This window comes from Gadus chalcogrammus, chromosome 13, assembly GCF_026213295.1.
Source record: "Gadus chalcogrammus isolate NIFS_2021 chromosome 13, NIFS_Gcha_1.0, whole genome shotgun sequence".
Classification (NCBI taxonomy): Eukaryota; Metazoa; Chordata; class Actinopteri; order Gadiformes; family Gadidae; genus Gadus; species Gadus chalcogrammus.
Genome location: NC_079424.1, coordinates 3,602,040 through 3,626,189, shown reverse-complemented (window position 1 = coordinate 3,626,189; position 24,150 = coordinate 3,602,040). Strand labels below are relative to the sequence as shown.

The 24,150-nt window shown below is 48.0% G+C and overlaps 2 protein-coding genes across 2 annotated transcripts; both read left to right on the top strand.

Annotated features, from left to right (window-relative positions):
* The first annotated feature begins 99 nt into the window (after nucleotides 1-99).
* Nucleotides 100-12,194, top strand: LOC130402504 (probable ATP-dependent RNA helicase DDX27). Its single transcript, XM_056606697.1, is given in 21 exon segments — nucleotides 100-294; nucleotides 1,052-1,207; nucleotides 1,496-1,555; nucleotides 1,640-1,847; nucleotides 1,935-1,976; nucleotides 2,050-2,054; nucleotides 2,319-2,405; nucleotides 2,630-2,735; nucleotides 3,078-3,251; nucleotides 3,634-3,784; nucleotides 4,009-4,108; nucleotides 4,229-4,370; nucleotides 4,784-4,937; nucleotides 5,063-5,144; nucleotides 5,477-5,654; nucleotides 6,317-6,423; nucleotides 9,204-9,300; nucleotides 9,553-9,644; nucleotides 9,826-9,946; nucleotides 10,082-10,175; nucleotides 10,678-12,194. Coding segments are annotated over 21 exon segments (2,685 nt in total). The 5' UTR covers nucleotides 100-207; the 3' UTR covers nucleotides 11,120-12,194.
* A 2,978-nt stretch (nucleotides 12,195-15,172) lies between these two features.
* LOC130402277 (tRNA-splicing endonuclease subunit Sen2-like) lies at nucleotides 15,173-22,236 on the top strand. Its single transcript, XM_056606422.1, has 12 exons — nucleotides 15,173-15,629; nucleotides 15,993-16,059; nucleotides 16,860-16,899; nucleotides 18,882-19,052; nucleotides 19,233-19,482; nucleotides 19,572-19,655; nucleotides 19,989-20,039; nucleotides 20,292-20,430; nucleotides 20,529-20,565; nucleotides 21,048-21,153; nucleotides 21,776-21,865; nucleotides 22,021-22,236. Exons 1-12 carry the CDS (start codon nucleotides 15,441-15,443, stop codon nucleotides 22,078-22,080), a joined length of 1,284 nt encoding a protein of 427 aa, XP_056462397.1. The 5' UTR covers nucleotides 15,173-15,440; the 3' UTR covers nucleotides 22,081-22,236.
* Nucleotides 22,237-24,150: the final 1,914 nt, after the last annotated feature.

The window sequence follows — 24,150 nt, the reverse complement described above, 5'->3', positions numbered from 1 at the left end:
ATTCCAGTTGAGCAGTTCATTCCTCCGACCGCTAGGGGGGACCTAGCGTCCCTTCCTCCACTTCCGCGCCCTGGTCCGTCACTTCCGCCAATACATTCCCCTTACCCACACGTGAGCGCCGTGGACACGAGCGCAGGGAAGCGAATTGTTTTGATCAGTTCCCGATCTGATCTGGAAACGAAGTGATCGTTTCCACCAGACGTCACCATGCTGAGTGAACTGGACCTGATCGGAACCATCCTGGACGATGACGAGGTTCTGGAAGAGCCGGAGACCGACTCTGAGGATGGAGAAGTAAGTTTATGTTTAGGGCTACACGCTGCTAGCCTAGTGGTAGACTCAGAGCCATAGGGTAAACTTAGAGAACAGGCGTATAATCATAGAGAAAGGTAAAGACTCATAGCTTAGTGATGGACAATGGTAGAGCCATGGAGTAACGTAAGAGTACAGGCTTATAGTCATGGTGATGGGTAAAGACCCATAGCATGGCTCTAGAGACAAGTACAGACTCCTAGCTATAGAGACAGGTACAGCCTCAGCTATAGATAAAGGTACAGACTCATAGCTAAAGAGTAAGGTACAGACTCACAGCTCTAGAAAATGTCAAGGAATCATTGCTGTAGAGAAAAGTACAGATTCCTAGCATGTCTAGAGAAAGTTACACTCATGGCTATAGTTCAAGGTACAGACTCACTCAGCTGTAGAGAAAGGTACAGACTCATAGCTGTAGAGAAAGGTACAGATTCATAGCTCTAGATAAAGGTACAGACTCATAGCTGTAGACAAAGGTACAGACTCAGCTCTAGATTAATTTACAGACTCAGCTATAGAGAAAGGTACAGAATCAGCTATAGGTAAAGGTACAGACTTATGGTTCTAGAGAAAGGTACAAACTAAGCTATATAGAAAGGATCCTAGATAACGGTTGAGAGTCATAGCTGTAGAGAAAGGTACAGACTCGGTGTGCTGTGTACTTGTGTATCAGTACATGCAGTAGCTTCCACCGTACAACGGTCAGCAGGTTAAATGAAGGTGTTTTGTTGTGTGGCAGGCGGACGCGCCCATCGTGCTGAACAGGAAGAAGAAGGAGGCTCGGAAGGGTCGCGGCGCAGGAGACTTCAACGCCGGCTTCGAGTTTGGGGCGCGAGACGCACCCGACAACCAGGACTGGGCGCTGGCGGACGTGATGTCACAGCTCAAGAAGAGGGTGAGGGTCCGCATCTCTGAGCTTTACTGGGCGGGGTGGCGAGGTCAGAGGTTACCATATCATTCTGCATGGTTAAAGGACTCACCAATTACTCAGAGGGGGTTTTGGGGGAATATACCCCGGGTGAATACTGTAGTTTTTGAGCACTGTACACTGGGTGTCTTACTGTAGATTTGGGGTACTATCCCCTGGTTGTCTAACTTTAGTTTTGGGGTCCTGTACCCGAGGGTCTAACTGTAGATTTGGGGTACTGTACCCGGGGGTCTTATCTGTAGTATTTTTTTTCAGAGCGCTCCGACGACACTTGACGAGAAGATCGACAAAGTGAGGAAGAGGAGGAAGCTGGAGGTGAGTGTTGAGGAAATCCGCTCAGTCGCTGCTGCTGATGCTGCCGGTTGCCATGGTGATCACTAACAGGGATGCTCTTCACAGGAGAAGTCTGGCACAGGGGCCAAGCAGGAAGACGAGGAGGAGGAGGAAGGTGACGTCGATGAGGAGGATGATGAGGAGGAGGATGACGACGACGAAGAGGACGGTGATGATGGAGACGTAAAACCGGCCCAAGTAGAGGAGCCGGGAGAGAGTGAGGATGACGAGGATGAGTTTGACTCCGCCGACGAAGAGGTTCTCACCAAAGCCGGTAACTACATGCGCACCCAAATCTAAGTATATCATCGTGCGCGGTTAAATACACGTCTGACCTCTCTCTGTGTGTGTCCGTGTGTAGACACTCTGAGGATAAATCGGGAAGAAGAGGAAAAAAGATGAGGTATGTCCTGTTTCCATGGCTTTTAGTCATTTTTAGTTTGGTCTCCTTCAGTGTTTGTAGCTGTATGTTGAAGCTGCTGCCTGTCTTGACCAGGTCTCCTTGAAAAAGAGACACCCCATCCCAACGGCACTTAACTGGTTTACTGGTTAAATAAGGATCCAATATAATACAATGGTGGTGACTTCATCATACTATAGGATCCACAGCAGTTCCTTACTGTGTGTGTGTGTGTGTGTGTGTGTGTGTGTGTGTGTGTGTGTGTGTGTGTGTGTGTGTGTGTGGTGTGTGTGTGTGTGTGTGTGTGTGTGTGTGTGTGTGTGTGTGTGTGTGTGTGTGTGTCAGGCTCCAGACTGTTTCTACGAGGACGCCTCTAACTACGATGAAAAGCTGATGTTTCAGGACATGAACCTGTCCCGACCGCTGCTCAAGGTGACCTATGACCTCTCGCTCATATTGAGAATATGTATGTATGTATATATATATACAGAAAGTTATTTATATAGATATTTATCTAACCTGTGTGTGTGTGTGTGTGTGTGTGTGTGTGTGTGTGTGTGTGTGTGTGTGTGTGTGTGTGTGTGTGTGTGTGTGTGGTGTGTGTGTGTGTGTGTGTGTGTGTGTGTGTGTGTGTGTGTGTGTGTGTGTGTGACCAGGCCATCAGCACCATGGGGTTCCGGGAGCCCACCCCGGTGCAGAAGGCCTGTATTCCTCTGGCTCTGCTGGGTCGTGACCTCTGCGCCTGCGCTGCCACTGGCACAGGTACCGACCAATCACATCATACAAAGTCTCTCTGTTTGCTCTCTGATTGGCTGGCTGACGCTCTGCCTGCTCTCTGATTGGCTGTAGTTTTGGGGTACTATACCCTGTGCGTCTTACAGTAGTTTTGGGGTACTATACACTGCGTGTCTTATTGTAGTTTTCGGGGTACTATACCCTGGGTGTCTTACTGTAGTCTTGGGGGGGCTTTACATGGGGTTCTAACTGTAAGTGTTGGGGTATTTTACGGACCAGTCATACGCGGTCTGTCTGTCTGCTCTCTGATTGGCTGGCTGACCCCCTGTCTGCTCTCTGATTGGCTGACCCTGTGCTCCTCCCCCCCAGGTAAGACGGCGGCCTTCATGCTGCCCGTGCTGGAGCGGCTGCTCTACAAGCCCAAGGAGACGCAGGTGACCCGGGTCCTGGTGCTGGTGCCCACCAGAGAGCTGGGCATCCAGGTCCACTCGGTGGCCCGGCAGCTGGCCCAGTTCACCCCCATCTCCACCTGCCTAGCCGTCGGTACGGCAACCCACTGACCGAAACCCCTCATCCAGACTGCACTCACCCTCTCATCCAGACTACACTCACCCTCTCATCCAGACTACACTCACCCTCTCATCCAGACTACACTCACCCCCTCATCCAGACTAGACTCACCCTCTCATCCAGAAAAGACTCATCCCCCCCACCCTCTATACAGACTACTTTAACCCCCTTTCTGTCTGTCTCTCTCTCCTCATCCTGTCTGTCTGTCTGCCCCTCCTGTCTGTCTCCTCCCCCTGTCTGTCTGTCTCCTCCCCCTGTCTGTCTGTCTCCTCCCCCTGTCTGTCTGTCCCTCCTCACCCTGTCTGTCCTCCCCCTGTCTGTCTGTCTCCTCCCCCCCTGCCGTCCGTCCCTCCAGGTGGTCTGGATGTGAAGTCCCAGGAGGCTGCGTTGCGCTGCGGTCCAGACGTATTGATCGCCACCCCGGGTCGTCTGATCGATCACCTCCACAACACGCCCTCCTTCCAGCTCACCAACATCGAGATCCTCATCCTGGACGAGGCCGACCGGTCAGTGGGGCTAATACTATGCACGAAATGTATAATGTGTGTTTATTGTGTACTATCGAGTATTTAATGTGTATTTTTAATTAATGTGTACTTTTTGTTTAATCTGAACTAAAGTGTGTTCAATGTGTATAACTGTGTTTTAATGTGTACTACTATGTATTTAATTTGTATATCTGAGTTAAATGTGTACTACTGTGTATCTAATGTGTACTACTGTGTTTCAGGATGCTGGACGAGTACTTTGAGGAGCAGATGAAGGAGATCATCAGGATGTGTGCCTACCAGAGACAGACCATGTTGTTCTCCGCTACTATGAGTGACGAGGTAGGACTACGACTAGACTGAGGTAGTACTTCTACTACAACTGCTACTACTACTACTAGGCTGAGGTATCTTATGTGTTGTGGATCTAGGTGATGTAGGATCTATGTGTTGTGGATATAGGTCAAGGACCTGGCCTCAGTGTCCCTGAAGCAGCCTATCAGGATCTTCGTGAACAGCAACACGGACGTCGCTCCGTTCCTCCGTCAGGAGTTCGTCAGGATCCGACCCAACCGGGAGGGAGACCGCGAGGCCATCGTAGCAGGTTAGCATTCGCTCACATTAGCCTTCCGTTAGCATTAGCGCCATGTTAGCATTCGCTCACATTAGCCTACTGTTAGCTTTTGATCCACATTAGCCTACCGTTAGCATTAGCGCCAATGTTAGCATTCGCTTCACATTAGCCAACCGTTAGCTTTAGCTCCACATTAGCCTACTGTTAGCTTTAGCCGAACATTAGCATGCTGTTAGTATTAGCTTTAATTTAGACTAACGTTAGAACTAGCTCAACTTGACCATACCATTTGCATTAGCTCCACATTAGCATGCTGTTAGCATTCGTTCCAAATATGCCTACCGTTAGCATTAGCTCCACATTAGCATGCTGGTGACATTAGCATACTTTGTGCAGTATCCGAGTTGTGTGTGCGTTTGTGTGTAATCCTCTCGTGGTTCCAGCCCTGGTGACCAGGACCTTCCAGGACCACGTGATGCTCTTCACCCAGACCAAGAAGCAGGCCCATCGCCTGCACATCCTGCTGGGGCTGCTGGGGGTCAAGGCGGCCGAGCTCCACGGGAACCTCAGCCAGACCCAGAGGCTGGAGAACCTGAGGTACACAACGCGCTCAATACACACAATGACACGCCTTTTTTACTTTTTATATATGTTTATCTATTAATGTGTAGATCAGCAGCATAGGTGGTAGCCTAACCCGTCAGGTGATGTTGTGTCTCCAGGCGTTTTAAAGACGAGCAGATCGACATCCTGGTCGCTACGGACGTGGCCGCGAGAGGCCTGGACATCGCTGGAGTCAAAACGGTACCAGGCTGCACCTAGATCTAGACTACACTAGATCTAGACTAAACTAGACTAGATCTAGACTACACTAGACTAGATCTAGATTATATCTAAACTACACTAGATCTAGACTACATCTAGACTACAGCTGGACTACACTAGATCTAGATCTAGAAAACACCTAGATCTAGACTACACTAGATCTAGATCTAGACTACACTAGATCTAGATCTAGATCTAGATCACCACTAGACAAGATCTCGACAACCAGTCTGCTGACCCGTCTATGTGCAGGTGATAAACTCCACCATGCCCAACCCTAACCTGTCTGCCTGCTCCCCGTCTGTGTGCAGGTGATAAACTTCACCATGCCCAACACGGTGAAGCACTACGTGCACCGCGTGGGGCGCACAGCGCGCGCCGGGCGGGCGGGGCGCTCGGTGTCCCTGGTGGGCGAGACGGAGCGCCGCATGCTGAAGGACATCGTGAAGACGGCCCGCAACACCGTCAAGGCCAGGGTCATCCCCACAGGTACGCACGCAGACCGACAGACAGACAGACAGACAGACAGACAGACAGACAGACAGGTAGACCGTCAGGAACATCGTCAAGACCCGGGTCATCCCCACAGGTACGCACTCAGACAGACAGGAACACACAGAGACAGACCGACCGCTAGGAACACCGTCAAGGCCTGAGTCATCCCGACTGGTACAGACACAGACAGGCAGACAGGTACACAGGCAGACACAGGTACACACATACAAACAGGTAGACAGGTAGACGACCAAGGACCCTGTTAAGACCCGGGTCTATGTTTCTCTCCCAGAGCTCTAGCACTGTGTGTCAATGTCTCTCTACCAGAGGCTCTAGCACTGTGTGTCTATGTCTCTCTACCAGAGGCTCTAGCACTGTGTGTCTATGTCTCTCTACCAGAGGCTCTAGCACTGTGTGTCAATGTTTCTCTCCCAGAGCTCTAGCACTGTGTGTCAATGTCTCTCTACCAGAGGCTCTAGCACTGTGTGTCAATGTCTCTCTACCAGAGGCTCTAGCACTGTGTGTCTATGTCTCTCTACCAGAGGCTCTAGCACTGTGTGTCAATGTCTCTCTACCAGAGGCTCTAGCACTGTGTGTCTATGTCTCTCGCCCCGAGCTCTAACATTGTGTTCTTATGTCTCTCGCCCTCTCTCTAGACGTGGTGGTGAGGTTTGCCTCTCACATCCGGGCTATCGAGAAGGACGTCTACGCCGTCATGAGACTGGAGAGAGAGGAGAGGGAGATGGCTGCGTCTGAGGCCCAGGTGTGTGTGTGTGTGTGTGTGTGTGTGTGTGTGTGTGTGTGTGTGTGTGTGTGTGTGTGTGTGTGTGTGTGTGTGTGTGTGTGTGTGTGTGTGTGTGTGTGTGTGTGTGTGTGTGTGTGTGTTAGGGCTGTGCAATTATTCGAATTTCGATCGCGATATCGATTTTGGGGTCAAACGATCTCCAAACTCGTATAATCGAGTTGAAACGATTAATTTGACATTTTCCGTTTTACAGTAGGCCTAGAGAGTTTATGAAAGTTTATGAAAGAGACGCGCATGCGAAAGCATTCAACGCGGCGAGAGGGAGTACAATCTAACAGGCGTGCTGCATCAGGAAGTATGCCGTTGGCAGGAAGCGGGACATGCCAGTGAACCGCCAATCAGCAGCATCGACTGTTGACAGACATGTTGGAGTAGACCTACCGTGTGGAATATTAAAGTTTCAGTAACGTTCAGTGATCTTGCTAGGTACGCGTCCTGCGTCCCTGACGCATTAAAATCTGAAAGGACGCACTAAACTCACTATCCATGCGTCCCGGGGACGCATCTCATTTTCCCCATGAAAAACGATACATTGTGAACATTAAACAACTCGTGTTTAATCACAGTAACTGACATGTTTTCAAACTCAAAAATAATCGTTTGAATAATCGTGATATCAATATTGACCAAAATAATCGTGATTATGATTTTTCCCATAATCGAGCAGCCCTACACTGTATGTACCACTAACTAAGAAAAGAGGATGTATATAACAATAGACAGTTACTCTGCAAGCACATGTAACAAGTCGCATTCGGTAAAAATACTTCCTGTTTGATCAAAGTAGGCGTTAAGACTTTGACATGCTGGCATTCAAAACGCACAGAAAGACCGAGCACTCAAAGGGGTAGGACGATAAGAAACTCTGAAAACAGTTTGGACCAGAATATGGCTGAGGTGATTTACACCATGCCCAACATGGCCAGGAACACACAAGGAGAGAGAGAGGAGAGGATAGTGGATCAACCCCAGGACTATGTGGGGACAGAGGAGTCCTCCAATACTCTGGGAATAGTAAAAAGTCAGCAGCCGGACCCTGTGAGCCCTCCTCGCTGTCCGATCAGGGCTGTGGTGGTGCTTCTGGTCCTGCTGTCTGTTGTCCTGCTGGCTGGACTGCTTGGGCTGGCAGTGCAACAGAGAGACGTGGAGCAACTTGTCCAAAGGCTGAAGAATGTGACAGGGCAACACAAGACCGTAAGCATGGAGGTGGAGCAACTTGTCCAAAGGCTGAAGAATGGAATACGGGTTATTCCTGGACGGTCTTCCTCAGATGTCGGCTCGCCCTCTCTCCGACCGCTATGCGTGTTGGCAAGAGCGGTGCGTTCTGCCATCGTGGTTGGACACCACGTTGAGATGGGGCCATCCCATACAGTTCAAGCGTCGTCCCCCACCCTTTATGGGGTTGGTGGAGACCATGCTACGGGACCCGGCTGCGAGCACGGCTCTGGCAGCAGAGGTGGCACGTCTCTTGGTGAAGGGGGCCATCACTGTCGTTCCCCCCTACGAGTCTCACCTAGGGTTTTATTCCCGCTACTTCCTGGTTTCCAAGAAGTCAGGGGAAAAGAGACCTATTCTGGATCTTCGCGTGTTCAACGAATTCGTTGCCACGGGGAAGTTCAGAAACACCGTTGTTCCGGTGTGTGAGAGAGGGCGATTGGTTCACATCCCTGGATCTCAAGGATGCTTACTTCCACGTCCCTGTTCGGCAGGCGCACAGGAAGTTTCTCCGCTTTGCCTTTATGGTGATGGCGTACGAGTACCAGTGTCTGCCGTTCGGCCATTCACTGGCTCCGCGCACCTTCTCGAAGTGTGTGGAGACGGCGTTGGAACCGCTCAGGCGTCAGGGAAAGAGGATTCTCTTCTACCTAGACGATCTGCTTATTCTGAGCAACTCAGAAGAGACCGCGAGAAGGGACACCATGTTGGTGATAAACCATCTCTCCTTCCTGGGTTTTGCCATCAACTGGGAGAAGAGCTCCCCGCTCCCCAGCCGGCAGACAGTCTACTTGGGGCTTTGTCTAGACTCAGCCACCATGACTGCGATGCTTTCGCCTCCTCGGCGAGACGCCATCTTGTCGGCGCTCTCCCGTTTTCATGTTCGCAGAAACGTGACCGCACTGTCCACCATGCACCTGTTAGGGCTGATGGCAGCTGCCCACCCCGTGGTCCCCCTGGGTCTGCTTTTTATGCGCAGACTCCTGCGGTGGTTTGCTCGCCAACGGTTGGACCCCAGGCGACACAAGCTCAGGGTGCTCCTCGTCCCCCGTTCGGTGTCGCCAGACCTGGAATATTGGAAAGGACCCTCCGCCCTTCTCAAGGGTGTTCCCCTGGGCAGGGTGGCGTCCTACGTAGTGGTCTTCACGGACGCCTCGTTGACGGGTTGGGGAGGAAAGTGCCTCTCTCACTCGGTCGGAGACGAGTGGCGCACGCCCCCTAGTGTGTTGACGTTGTGTGTGTGTATATACTGACCCTCCTGTGTGTGTGTGTGTGTGTGTGTGTGTGTGTGTGTTCTGACGGTGTGTGTGTGTGTGTGTATTCTGACGGTGTGTGTGTGTGTGTGTGTTCTGACGGTGTGTGAGTGTGTGTGCTGACGTTGTGTGTGTTCTGACGGTTTGTGTGTGCATACTGACCCTCCTGTGTGTGTGTGTGTGTGTTCTGACGGTGTGTGTGTTCTGATGGTGTGTGTGTATGTACTGACCCTCCTGTGTGTGTGTGTGTGTGTGTGTGTGTGTGTTCAGCTGAGCGTGGCCCAGAAGCGCCTCCTCAACAAGCAGGAGGAGGTCGCCCCGGAGAGGACCTGGTTCCAGACGCCTCAGGACAGGAAGAAGGAGCGCAGTGAGTGGCACGCTTGCTCTCTAGTCCAGCGTTATGTGATGCGTAACATAATATGTAATGTGTAACATGTTGTGAATCATGGTTTGCAACAAATTATGTATCACGGTGTGCAACATGCTATGTACCGTGATGTGTGACTTGGTATGGAACACGTGTGTATCATGGTCTGTCACGTATCATGGTGTGTCACGGATGGTGCTCTAGTGTCACGTGTTCTTAACATGTATGTAACGTGGATGCTTCGTGTTCTAGTGTCCAAGGCGCTGCAGGACTTTGACCTGGCTCTCAGAGGGAAGAAGAAGAGGGACAAGTTCCTCAAGGACGGAAAGAAGAAGGAGCTGACAGTAAGTATGGGGTGGAGGAGGTGGTGAGGCTGGGTTGAGGAGGTGAAGGCTGGGTGGGGGAGCTGATGTAGTTTAGGTGCTGGACGTGACGTAGCCAATGAGTGGCTGTTATAGTCCGAGGACAGGGCCCAGTTTGTGGCTGGGTTGTGGAGGTGACGTAGCTAATGTGTGCCTGTTATAGGCGGAGGACCGGGCCCAGATGGAGCTGCTCAAGTCCCAGATGTACGCCGAGCGAGCCGCAAAGAGAGAGAGGCGGCCCCAGAGAGCCAGAGCCATGCCGGAGGAAACAGCGGCCCCCAAAGGTCAGAACACCTCATTACAGTTACTGTTATTATTTACGAAAACCATCACATCCACCCAAAACCTTGGGATAAAAATGGTGCTTGATGTAAATGTGAGCATTTAAACAACAAGAGACGTGTTCTGTCGGTCTGCAGCCAAGCCGAAGCCAGCCAAGTCTACGAAGAACTCGGTGTTTGACAAAGAGTTGACCAACACGAGCAGCAAGGTTCTCAAACAATTCAGAGCCGGGTAAGTACCTCTCTGTCTGACCACCTGACTGTTTTTTTGTCCGTCTGTCTTCCAAATGTCTTTCCAGCTTTGATTTTATTGGTTATACATGCTAATCTTGAATAGCGCTAGTGCTGCTGTGCAATTTCATGGAAACCCTGCACAAACAGCCTTTTTAGTTTGATGATAATTTGGAGTACTCCTAAACGTTCAAGAATGTGTCTTAATTGGAACTTAATTGGTTTGTGTTGCTGATGAGAGCACACACAGCGAAATTAACGTGACTTATTTTAACGACACATTCTGCTACAATGTCTATAAATTTCACATGTCATTTTTAGCTACTAGTTTTGTGTTATGAGTCTATGGGGGAGAGATATTCCAGATTAATGAGGCATTTTTTAATTAGAGCATGGCGAGGTGTACTGTCGTGCTAATTTGATCGCATTCTAATTGGTGTTGTTGACCAATCGGGTCGCTCTGATCAGAAGGACCTGCGGTTGTAACCCATGTTGTCTTGTAGGCCGTCGTTTGAAGACCGGAAGCGCCTGGGGATGTCCAACAGGAGAGGAGGAGGAGGAGGAAGAGGAGCCCGAGGAGCAGGAGGGAGAGGAGGAGGAGGAAGAGGTGGAGGAGGAGAACGAGGAGGAGAAGGCGGAAGAGAAGGAGGAGGAGGAAGAGAAGGAGGAGGAAGAGAAGGAGGAGGAAGAGGAGGAGGGCGAGGAAGAGGAGGAAGAGGAGGGAGAGGAGGAGGAGGAGAAGGAGGTGGAGGTGGAAGTGGACCATGGAGAGGGGGTGGAAGTGGAGCAGGAGGAAGAACAGCGGGAGGAAGAGGTGGAGGAGGAAGAGGTGGTGGAGGAAGAGGTGGAGGAGGACGAGGAGGAAGAGGTGGAGGAGGACGAGGTGGAGGCGGAGGGAGAGGTGGATTCAAATCAAGGTACGTCTTTGATCAGTATACAACATGAACCAGTCTATATAACATGCAAAGTATACAACAGCATGAACCATTCTATAACAACATGAACAGTCTATAACAAAATGATCAGTCTATAATCCCATCAACAGATCTATGCTAACAGCATCAGTCTAATAACATGAACAGTGCATTATAATATGTAATAACCGTATGCAATTCTCTGTGTTTCTGGCCCAGTAGGAGCTGAGCAGTGTTCGGTCGTCTCCTGTAGCTTGTGGATGTTCTGCGTTCTTCATGTACCTCAGTTAGATGTGTTTAATAAAGATGTCTTTAATAAAGTGTTTGGTAAAGATTTGGTGAATGTACTGACTCGCCGCATCAACAAATCATCACCTTCCAGAGACAGGTCACATCACAACCCGACAACATTCCTTAAAGCTCTGTGAACCCAAAGTAGGTTTAGTTTTTTACGTTGTAATGTCTTATGATCTTCAACAAATCAACAAAACCTCTCAGAGAGAGTGCTAAGCTTCCATGACACTTATAGTTCAACACCACGGCGTGGTGAATTTCATTAACAACAGCAATTGTTAAAGCACGTATACACATGATGGTATTAGCTTAAATATAATTCCAAGGTTATATCCATAGGTACAACCAGGGGTTAGAACATACAGAGACTGGTCATTAAGGAGCAGGTAGGGGTAAGACAATACAGAGACTGGTCATTAAGGAGCAGGTAGGGGTAAGACAATACAGAGACTGGTCATTAAGGAGCAGGTAGGGGTAAGACAGGTCATTATGGAGCAGGTAGGGGTGGAGGCCGATACATACCTCCGGATACGGACAGTTTCGTCCGGACTCTGGACGGAGAGATGTTGGTTAACATTTTTTGTTGCCAAATAACCTTAAATCCTTAATTCAGCTCATCATACGGACTCTGGATTCGTAAGCTCAGAGGCGACGGACCCATTTACGGACGAAACACCTCCGGGACCGGACGAAACTGTCAGGTTAGACAGGTCATTGACGCCGGATGCTGCGTCGCGCAACATGGCCCCTCCTGCCGGGAGCTGCGTAGCGCAGCATTAGCTCTTCTGCCGGCTGCTGCGTGGCGCAGCATTTTGTACACGTGATTGTTTTCATGACGAATGCAGCAAATAACTCACTCTGGTTGGTTAAAATAAACATGAGGTGGGTTTTAAGGCTTTGGTAAAGATCTGGTGACCACCAAAATGCACTTTAGTTGGCTGAAAATCACGTCAATCATTGAGATATACACGTTATTTTCTATCTTTGTTTTTAGCGACGCGTCTAGCTGGCGACCGAGAAGTAGCAATGAACATGGAGGATTTTGATAGCGATGGCAGTGATATTGACATAGAATTCAAGGGATTTGAGTCTGAGAGCGAGGACGAGAATGATTTTGTGCCGGTTGATCCTCTGGATCGGGCACAGAAGTGGGAATTGTTGGACACCGAAGGAGAGGAGGAGGATGACTTTCGGGGATTCCAGGTGGACTGGAGAACCGGCAATTACGAGCCTCGGAAAACAAAGACATTCTCTCGCATACCGGGGGTGAAACAACCGATCCCCTTGGATGCTAGCCCACTCGATGTGTTTTCCAGGATCTTTACCGATCAGCTGTGGGACACGTTATTGACCGAAACGAATCGGTACGCGGAACAGGTACGAGCTCAGACCCCCACGACCTCAAAGTGGACCCCGGTCTCGAAAACAGAAATGAAAACATTCCTCGGGCTGTGTCTTTGCTTTGGAATTTTAAAGCTACCAGCACGCCGCGATTACTGGAGGCAAACTAAGTGGCTCTACCAAACAAACGTCCCCAGGGCAATGTCAAGGGACCGTTTCGACATGATCTGGAGGTAATTATATAATAATAATAATAATACATTTAATTTAGAGGCGCCTTTCAAGACACCCAAGGTCACCTATATGTTTTCTTTTCTTGTGCTCTCTTCCGAGTTCCATTCTCTTCTCTCATGGCCAGTAATGATAGTGGTGCTATAGCAATTACTAATGGTGATGATGGTTGATAATGAATAAATACAATAATGTTAGTTCTAAATACAATAATGGAATAATGAATAAATAGCGTAATAAATAGTAATACAATTATGAATAAATATAAATACTATAAATAACATAATACAAATAAACACAATGATGGAAATAAATGTCAGGCTCAAATTCTTTGTCATATATGCATTTTCAGATATCTCCATCTAGAAGATAACTTGGACCCTGCCTTGGATAAATCCGATAAGCTGTGGAAGATCCGGCGGTTCATGGACCTCCTCTTGCATCAGTTCCAGGCCCTCTATGAGGTCAATGGGTTTGTGAGCGTGGATGAGTCCATGGTAAAATACAAGGGACGCCTTGCCTTCCGGCAGTACCTCCCCATGAAGCCGATGAAGTGGGGGATAAGGGTGTGGGTCATGGCAGAGAGCAATACAGGCTACGTAAACAATTTTCAAGTTCACACAGGGGCCATTGCAGGCAAGACCGAGACAGGCCTGGCTTACCGGATTGTGTCAGACCTGGTTAAACCGTATTTTGGGTCAAACTTGTGTGTTTACATGGACAACTTTTACACCAGCGTGAAGTTGTTGGTGGATCTGCAGGTCAAGGGTGTGCAAGCGTGTGGCACGGTGCGTGCCGGGAGGAAGGACCTCCCTAAAAACAAGGAGCTGACTAAAAAGGCTGGTCTAAACAAACACCAATTCAATGTGGCACAGCAGGATGACCTCACCTTCTGCGTCTGGCAGGACACCCAAACGGTCATGGTCCTGTCCAACTTCCATGACCCGACAGCTAATGGGTCAGTGAAGAGGCGAACCGGTGGGCAACGCCAGATTGATGTTCGGGTGCCAGCATGTCTTGCTGATTATCAGCAACACATGAATGGGGTCGATTTACTGGACCAGATGGTGGCCTACTACCAGATACGACACCGGTCTACGAAGTGGTGGAGGAGGCTGTTCTTTTACCTCTTTAGTGTGGCGGGCTACAATGCCTTTGTTGCTGCCAGGTCTGTGGGAGGACCTGGGTGGAAATACCGGAGGAGCGGCTACAAGGACTGGCTGGAGGATCTGTCCCAGGAGCTGATCGTCCCTGTCACAGCAAGAAGTGCTCCCTGTGTGCTCCCCACCGCCCCAACAGGAGCTTCTGCTGACCATGATCTGGCTCAGATCAATATCAAGAGGAAGACCTGCAGGGAGTGCTCTCTAAAGCACAGCGGCACCGACATGCGTGCAGGGTCTACATTGATGGGGTGCAAGCAGTGCAATGTCCCTCTGCACCGCGAGTGCTTCATGTACCACGTTGGTCGCGAGACCAGTTCCACAAGTTCCACCTCAGGACTTTCCCATGGGTTGGAACTGTAGTTCTGACCTTTACAATGCTTTGTTAAAAATGTTATTTTTGTATTTAATATCGATTTATACCGTTTTTTTCTTCTTAATCTTGTTTTGAGAATGTTTTTAAAATGTTGCTGTTATGGTTGTGCTCAGGGAGCATGTTTTAATAAAACCTGTAGTTCTTACCTTTACAATGCTTTTTATTTCATTTTTCTAGGTGCTCCAGAGGCTTAGATATTAAGGTTTATGTAGACGTTGACAATTCTTACTATTTTCTCAGAAAACCCTCAGGAAATGAGGTTATTTTTTCCTAGAATAGCATAGGATTTTAGCAGGCGTTTTCAGCAGGCGTTTTAGGCATAAATGGGTTAAGGAGCAGGTATGGGTTAGACAATACAGAGACAGGTCATTAAGGAGCAGGTAGGGGTTGGACAGTACAGAAACAGGCCATTAAGGAGCAGATGGGGGTTGGACAGTAAGTACAGATAAAGATTCAGGAGCAGGTAGGGCTTTAAACAATTTGTTAATGTGCCATTACATTTAACGATGTGACTTTGGATTTGGGAAATATAAAATGCACCAGGTATTTTATATAGTTAGTGTATTACATATTTAGCTATAACAAATTTATAAACGGCTCAGAAAATGGACATTCCGTCACGAGTTTAATCGGTGGAAGAGGCGGAACTTTTGTCATGAACTGATGTTTCCTTCAGGAAGGAGTTCCGGTGACATCTAAAATGCTGTCCCCATCACAACACATGTAACTACTTGAAATGTATATTTGATCTATTATTCATATACAATATATTATTTATATTATCTGTACGCATACTTTACGTATCCTTCTTGTAGAGTCTTGCTAGAAGTGTCCACCGGACGCCCACTTGACAGCAGGTGCAACTGTCAAACCAAGTTATTCAAGCGCAATCAGAATTAAACTAATGAATTAAACTATTTAATTCATAAAGGCAGTAAAGTAGGTAGTAAATGACGGAGGCGGCGTTTCTTGCGCCTCGGCGCCGCGCGACGGTGTACGAGGCGTACGAGGCGCCTTTCCCGGTGCCGCGCAGCGACGCGGAGGCGATGCGTTGCCGAGAGAGCGTTTACCGCGCCGACCTGGTGAACCAGCAGGTCCTGGTTCGAGACCCCGCTCACATCGAGCTGCTGTACGGACAGGTACACGTCCTTGTCTATCTGCTTGTGTGTCTGTCGGTCTTGTCTAATAATGTCTTCAATAACTGACTCCTTGTTCTCTTCTGGTTAAGAGAGTTTGTCTCTTTGAGGACTGGTCTTTGAGGACTGGTTGTAACTTTACTGTGATAGAAGTAGAACCTATAGAACCTTGGACTAGGATGAGAAAAGATCCAATGGTACTCATCACTAGAGCAGGGGGCTCTATATATATATATAATATAATACTATATAAAGTATACTACAGTGTATGAAGCATGTACACTATTTATGGGTGTGCGTATTGAGTTATCATTCTGGATATGATACTTTGTCTGTGTTTTGTTTATAATGTTGTTGTGTTTTCAGGGTTATTTCGGGAAGGGGATTCTGTCCAGAGCCCGGCCAGACTACAGCCTCTCTGACCGATGGCAGGGTGAGTGTGTGTGTGTGTGTGTGTGTGTGTGTGTGTGTGTGTGTGTGTGTGTGTGTGTGTGTGTGTGTGTGTGTGTGTGTGTGTGTGTGTGTGTGTGTATATATATATATATATATATATATATATATATATATATTAGAGCTGTCAGTTAAACGCGTTATTAACGACGTTAACGCAAACCAAATTTAACGGCGTTAATTTTTTTATCGCGCGATTAACGCAATTATTGTATTTATATAAAAAAAAAAACTTATTTTTTTTTTTTTGGCTCAAAACAAAGAAGCAGTAGCCTGACTGCTATGTTCAAATGACATTTGTTCAAAGCAGTCGTTTAATGGCTCTTTTTTTTGTATCGTCCTGTTTTGATCAGTATATGCCAATGTTGTTATCAATAAAAAATCATTTGCCCAAGGCAAGCCGATGCACTTCACCATGTTGCTAAGAGAATTAAAATGAGAAGAATTATGGGACAAAAAAATCAAGGGATATATAGCATAGAAAATAATTTGTGATTAATCGCGATTAATCATAGTTAACTATGACATTAATGCGATTAATCACGATTAAATATTTTAATCGCTTGACAGCTCTAATATATATATATATATATATATGTATATATATATATGTACGTCTCTTACCCTAACCCTCTCATCTCTAACCCTCTCATCCCTAACCGGCTCATCTCTAACCCTAACATATAACGCTCTTTATGCATAATCAATATATTCAATATCTCTAACCCTAACATCTAACCCTTTATATGTATAATCAATATATTCAATATCTCTATGTTGCAGAATTTGAAGGCCGACAGATTCCTGTCATCAGCAAAGCCAGGTCAGTAGCCAATCAAAAGCCAGGTCAGTAGCCAATCAAAAGCCTGGTCAGTAGCCAATCAAAGGCCAGGTTAGTAGTCAACCACAAGCCAGGCGAGTAGCCAGTCACAGGCCAGGTCAGTAGCCAATCACAAGCCAGGTCAGAAGCCATTCAGAAAGCTGTCTGTCTGTCCGTAGGGTCTGACATATTTCACCAGGGAGTTGAACAGTGCAGAAGGAGAAGAGGAGAGTCTAGCCACAAATCTCCCAAAACATTTGCGTGTGGTTTCCTTCTTGTGTTTCAGGTACAGTGAACATAAGGCGTCTCGGTGTAAACAATTTTTGATGCAGTATATATGTTAACCTCTTGTATGTTAACCTATATGTATGTTAACTGTCCCCTCTGCCTTCAAATCTGCTGCTGTCACCCCCACCCTCAAGAAACCTGGTCTCGACCCCTCCTCCCTCAGTAACTACCGCCCAATCTCCAACCTCTCCTTCCTCTCCAAAACCCTTGAACGCATCGTCACCACACAACTCCAGTCCCATCTCCACGCCAATAACCTTTTTGAATCCCTCCAATCTGGCTTCCGCCCCCTCCACAGCACAGAAACCGCTCTCCTCAAAGTCCTCAATGACCTCCTCATCTCTGCAGACTCTGGTTCCCTCAACTTCCTCATCCTCCTTGACCTGAGTGCAGCCTTCGATACTGTAAACCACACCATCCTGCTCACCAGACTCAGCAACCTCGGAATCGAAGGAACTGCACTTAGCTGGCTTCACTCCTACCTCTCCGACAGATCTCACTTCATCTCCCTCCACAACCACACATCTGCCACAGCCACCGTCACACAAGGTGTTCCCCAAGGTTCTGTACTTGGCCCCCTCCTCTTCATCATCTACCTCCTCCCCCTTGGTCAGTTACTCCGCCATTTCTCCATGGACTTCCACTGCTACGCCGACGACACCCAGATTTACCTCAGCACCAAATCCCCCCACAACCCCCCCCTCACCTACATTGAATCCTGCCTGTCTTCACTCACTCTCTGGATGCAAAATAACTTCCTGGAACTTAACAGCAACAAAACTGAACTCCTCCTCATTGGCTCCAAATCCACCCTCAGTTAACTCTCAAACCCCCCCCACACTCACTATCGACGGCACCACGGTCTCCCCCTCCCCCCAGGCCCGCAACCTTGGCGTAATCTTTGATTCCACCCTCTCCCTTGAACCCCACATCCGCCACACTGTCAAAACCTCCTTCTATCACCTCCGTAATATTGCAAAGATCAGATCCTCCCTCACACCTCACGCTGCAGAAAGACTCATCCATGCCTTCATGTCCTCCCACCTTGATTATTGCAATTCACTCCTCGCCGGCATCTCCACCACCTCCATCAACAGACTCCAACTGGTCCAGAATGCAGCAGCCCGTCTCCTCACTCGTACTAAAGCGTGGCACCACATCACCCCAGTCCTCAAGAATCTCCACTGGCTCCCCATCTCACATCGGATCCACTACAAACTCCTGGTCCTCACCTACAAAGCCCTCCACCATATGGCCCCCCCCATATCTCTCTGATCTTCTCTCCCTCTACCAACCCCCCCGGGCCCTCAGATCCTCCTCAGCTGGTCTCCTCTCCACCCACACATCAAAACTCCACAGCCTAGGTGACAGAGCCTTCTCCAGGACATCTCCCAGGCTCTGGAACTCCCTCCCCCAACATATTCGTGACTCTGAGTCCCTCACCATCTTCCAGTCCCGCCTCAAGACTCATCTCTTCTCCTCTGCCTACCCCTAGATCACTCACTATCTCTAGCCCCATCCCCATCAGACCCTATGTAAAGCGCTTTGAGTACGTGAAAAGCGCTATATAAATTGAATCTATTATTATTATTATTATATGTTAACTTTGCACCTGTCACTGAATGATTGGCTTGTTTGTCTAACCTGTCTGTCTGGCTGTCTATCTGTCTGTCTGTCTGTCCGTTGGTCCTCTCTAGGTATGAGCAGCTGTTATCATGGAGGCGGGACTATCTGCTGTCCAAGGGAATGGATGAGGAAGCAGTCAATCAAATACTTGTTAGGCTGTCTGAGCCAATCGAGCCGGCCGCAGAAAGTGAGGAGGCGGGGCTAGCACAGACTGAAGACTCGTCCCAAAAGAAGAGGAAGAGGTATTCATCTAACCTCCTTCCTTATACTCCTCTTTCCTGTTCCTCCTCCTCCTTCCGGTTCCTCCTCCTTCCTGTCGCTCTTCCTTTCTGTTTCTTCTCCTTCCTGTCGCTCCTCAGTCTGTTACCAGTTTTGTTTGAACTAGTGAGGTTAGCGAGTCTAAATAGTTGTGTTTTTAACAGATCATCTTCGACAGATGAACAGAGGAGGATAGGCAACACAGGCAACCAAGATAGGCAACACACTGACCCCGCCCCCAGGACTGGCTCCTCTCCCGTGGATGACTCCTCCCCCATGGCTGACTCCTCCCCCATGGCTGACTCCTCCCCCGTGGCTGACTCCTCCCCCGTGGCTGACTCTGTGTTGGACTCCGCCCCGGGGACTGACTCCGCCCCTGAGTATGTCCTTGTGGAGGGGGACAGTGATGAGGAGGTTTGTCCAATAAACAACCAATCAATCCATCAATAATCAATACTCGGGTGCACAGATGGTCCCTGAAGCCTGTTGTTTTCTTCTGACAGGAGGGGGGGTCAGAGGTCAACCAGGGGGGGGTGAGACGGCTGCCCTTCAGCACCACTGAGGTTCTACAGCTCACTCTGGAGGAGGTGAGACAGGTCCTGCCAACAGTTGCTAGGTGATGTGTTCCTATGTCATGTGCTGCTTGTGGGGTGGTGTATTGCTAGTTAATGTGTTGCTAGGTGATGTGTTGCTAGGTGATGTGTTGCTAGGTGATGTGATGCTAGGTGGTTGATGTATTGCTAGGGGATGTGTTGCTAGGTGATGTGTTGCTAGGTGATGTGTTGCTAGGTGATGTGTTGCTAGGTGATGTGATGCTAGGTGGGTGATGTATTGCTAGGTGATGTGTTGCTAGGTGATGTGTTGCTAGGTGATGAAAGCTGATGATAAGATTATTCACTAATCACCCTCTTCCATCTCAGGCATTCTTCCTGGTCTACGCTCTGGGCTGCCTTTCAGTCCACCACAACCAGGTAACTATCTTACTTACTAACTTACTAACTAACCTCTTAGTCCATCACAAACAGGTAACTAACTAACTACCTTCTAAACCTAACCTACCTTTAAATACCTTAACCTAACCTTTTACAATAACTAAACCTTACCATTTAAATTAATATATTACACCTTACCTTAGTAAACATGTTAATGTCCACTCTATTGGCTCAAACATCTCACGCGTTTTGCTTCCATCGCTGAGAGTGCTCTCTTCTCTGATTGGCTAGAAGCCGCTGTCCATCAGTGAACTGTGGGGGAGGTTCCGGGGTGTTCAGCCCGGCTTTGAGAGCTCCTACGCGGCCTACCACTACTACCGCAGCCGGGCCTGGGTCCCCAAGCCCGGGGCCAAATACGGGGCGCACTTCAGTAGGTCACACCCTGTTAGCACGCGCATGGTGGTGGTTGTGTGTGTGTGTGTGTGTGTGTGTGTGTGTGTGTGTCTCATCTATTCTCTTCTCTCCCAGTGCTCTACAGAAAAGGACCCCCCTTCTACCATGCCAGGTACCCCTCATCCCTTACAGTTACCCTTAACCCTTAAACCTCCACACTTGACCCTGAACCCCTTAACCTCAACCTTTAATCATGAACCCTTAACCTTAACCTCATCCTTTAGTCATGAGCCCTAAACCCTGAGCTCTAATGTAACTGGTTTCTTGTGGAATTTAGACCTTTTAAGATGAGAAAGAACAATATTATAGGTGTAAAACAATGCAGTGAACTCCTCCCCTCCCCTCCCCTCCCCTCTCCTCTCTCATCCTTCCCTTTCCTCTGCTCCCCTCTCCTCTCCTCTCCTCTCCTCTCCTCTCCTCTCCTCTCCTCTCCTCCCCTCCCTCCTCCTCTCCTCCCCTCGCCTCTCCACCCCCCTCCACTCGCCCTCCTCTTCTCTCCTCTCCTCCCCCCTCCTCTCCTCTCCCCTCCCTCTCCCCCCCCCCCCCTCCTCTCCTCTCCCCTCTCCTCCCCTCCCCCCCTCTCCTCCCCTCTAGTTATTCGGTGGTGGTGGAGCAGGTGAGGTCCTCAGGTGCGTCCTTGCGTCCGTTCACCTGGCGCTCTCTCGCGGCGCTCAGCAGGATCACCGCCAACGTCTCCAAGGTAACGGTCCCCATGGCAACAAGGTCCCACCACTCAGCTAGTGCTAGCTAGTCGGGGTGATTTGGCCGGTGGGTGAGTTAGGGGGTAGGTTAGCTGGTTTATTAGGGTCGGTTAGTTCCGGCCCCCTTGTCAAGGCCAATCTGTCCAATCACAGGTGAGGCGCCACCCGATTGGTCCTAGCGTCTACCTCCGGGCCCTCTAGTGAAACCAAGGTGTGGAAAAAAATCAGGCGACTATCAACTCAAGTTACTCCTCAGTAACTTCTTACTCCTCAGTGTGACCCCAGAGTCACCCTGAGAAGAAGGAGCCCTGAAAGATAATGGAACGACACCGGAGCCCTTAGACGCGTAGATATACAGATTTATAGGTTATCGATTACTATGGATATGGTGCAGGTGGTGCAGGTAGTCTAACAATCATAAAGCCTGCCTGACGATATTAATGTGTGTGTGTGTGTGTGTGTGTGTTCGTGTGTGTGTGTGTGTGTGTGTGTGTGTGTGTGTGTGTGTGTGTGTGTGTGTGTGTGTGTGTGTGTGTGTGTGTGTGTGTGTGTGTGTGTGTGTGTGTGTGTGTGTGTGAGTGAGAGTTACCTGTGTGTGTGTGTGTGTGTGTGTGTGTGTAGGAGCTCATGATGTGTTACATCATCTATCCAGCCGACCTATCAGAGGCAGAGCTGACCTCTCCCCTCAGCCTGCACAGACTCACAGTCCAGGTACACACACACACACGCACGCACGCGCGCGCGCACACACAAACACATAAACACACACACACATTAATGTGGACACACTAATATGCCCACACTAATATGCCCACAATTATATACACAAACGGGCATAAATATATATATCTCTCTCTCTCTAACAGGAAGTGGTCATAAAGAGATGGATTTCCTCGCGGGAGCGAGCTGAGCTAGATGACATTTGATTGGCTTTTCAGAGACATTTGTCATCATTATAATGTTTAGCATGGCATTATGATGCTAACCCTTGCAAAAAAAAAAAAGTTTGCATTATAGTAGCATTATGATGATAACCATTTTGCTGTTGCTCACTTCCAGGTGTCTTGGTAGTTCTGTTTTGTTAACGAAAATAAAAGTATTGTTTTTTAAGCGTGAGTGATTATATGAGTGAATGTGAGTGAACATATGAGTGAATGTGAGGGGGAATGAGAGGCTGAATGTGAGATGAATGAGAGTGTGAATGTGTGAGTGCTTGAGAGGTTGAAGCATATGTGAGTGAATGAGGGGGGTCAATGGTATATGTCTGGTAACCAGGGTGACCGGGTGGACGTAACTCCACACTAGGAGTAACAAGGCCATGAGCCCAGCCTATCATGTTGCAGGAAACTGCTCAGTCTACCCTCTGAACCACTAGAGAAGGATAAATGTACACTTAATATATAAACTAGCATCAATAGTATATACTATCATTACTAAACAATTTTCTAATAATTATAAACGTATTGTTAACGATAATCATCATACACCATTAATGTTATACTAATACACCCTTTGTCCGCTATTATCTCCCCTATTGTAATTTAAAGTAGTGTGTGTTATAAATTATAATGTAAGATATTATCACCTCTTTAGTGCACGATACAATTCTATGATATAAACTCTGAAGCCCCTGCATTCTTATCGTACAGTACTGCTACACTACTACTATAGCACTACAATACTGTAGTAGGACTGTAGTAGAACTATACTGTAGTAGAACTATACTGTATGGTATCACAGTTGTAGTACTGTAGTAGGACTGTAGTAGAACTATACTGTATAGTATCAGAGTTGTAGTACTGTAGTAGGACTGTAGTAGAACTATACTGTATGGTATCAGAGTTGTAGTACTGTAGTAGAACTATACTGTATGGTATCAGAGTTGTAGTACTGTAGTAGGACTGTAGTAGAACTATACTGTATGGTATCAGAGTTGTAGTACTGTAGTAGGACTGTAGTAGAACTATACTGTATGGTATCAGAGTTGTAGTACTGTAGTAGGACTGTAGTAGAACTATACTGTATGGTATCAGAGTTGTAGTACTGTAGTAGGACTTTAGTATAACTATACTGTATGGTATCAGAGTTGTAGTACTGTAGTAGGACTTTAGTAGAACTATACTGTATGGTATCAGAGTTGTAGTACTGTAGTAGGACTGTAGTAGAACTATACTGTATGGTATCAGAGTTGTAGTACTGTAGTAGAACTATACTGTATGGTATCAGAGTTGTAGTACTGTAGTAGGACTGTAGTAGAACTATACTGTATGGTATCAGAGTTGTAGTACTGTAGTAGGACTGTAGTAGAACTATACTGTATGGTATCAGAGTTGTAGTACTGTAGTAGGACTGTAGTAGAACTATACTGTATGGTATCAGAGTTGTAGTACTGTAGTAGGACTTTAGTAGAACTATACTGTATGGTATCAGAGTTGTAGTACTGTAGTAGGACTGTAGTAGAACTATACTGTATGGTATCAGAGTAGTAGTACTGTAGTAGGACTGTAGTAGAACTATACTGTATGGTGTTGTAGTACTGTAGTAGGACTGTATCACCAGCCTTGTGGACGAGTAGACTTTAAGGTTTCTTGATGGTTAAAACCCGTTGTAACACTAAGAGATGGGTTAGGGTTCTCGGGTCCTGCAGCTAGGGTTCCAGAGGACTCCGTTCCCCCGGGGTCCTACAAACACTAAACCCCGGCTGGAAAGGTCAGTCACCACGCAGATCCGATCATTCTGACACAAAGATCAAGACACTTGCACCGTAGCATCATGTTGGTTTAATAGCTCCTGGCACCACAAACATACGAATGATATGAGAATATACAAGCCTCTGTTAGCTAGTACTAATGCTGTTTGCTAATAGTACCATCAGCTTTACTGATGGTACTCAGCTGATCAGCTGATATACCTCATAGCGCTCTCTCTCTCTCTCTCTCTCTCTCTCTCTCTCTCTCTCTCTCTCTCTCTCTCTCTCCCATATATAGGGTGACAAC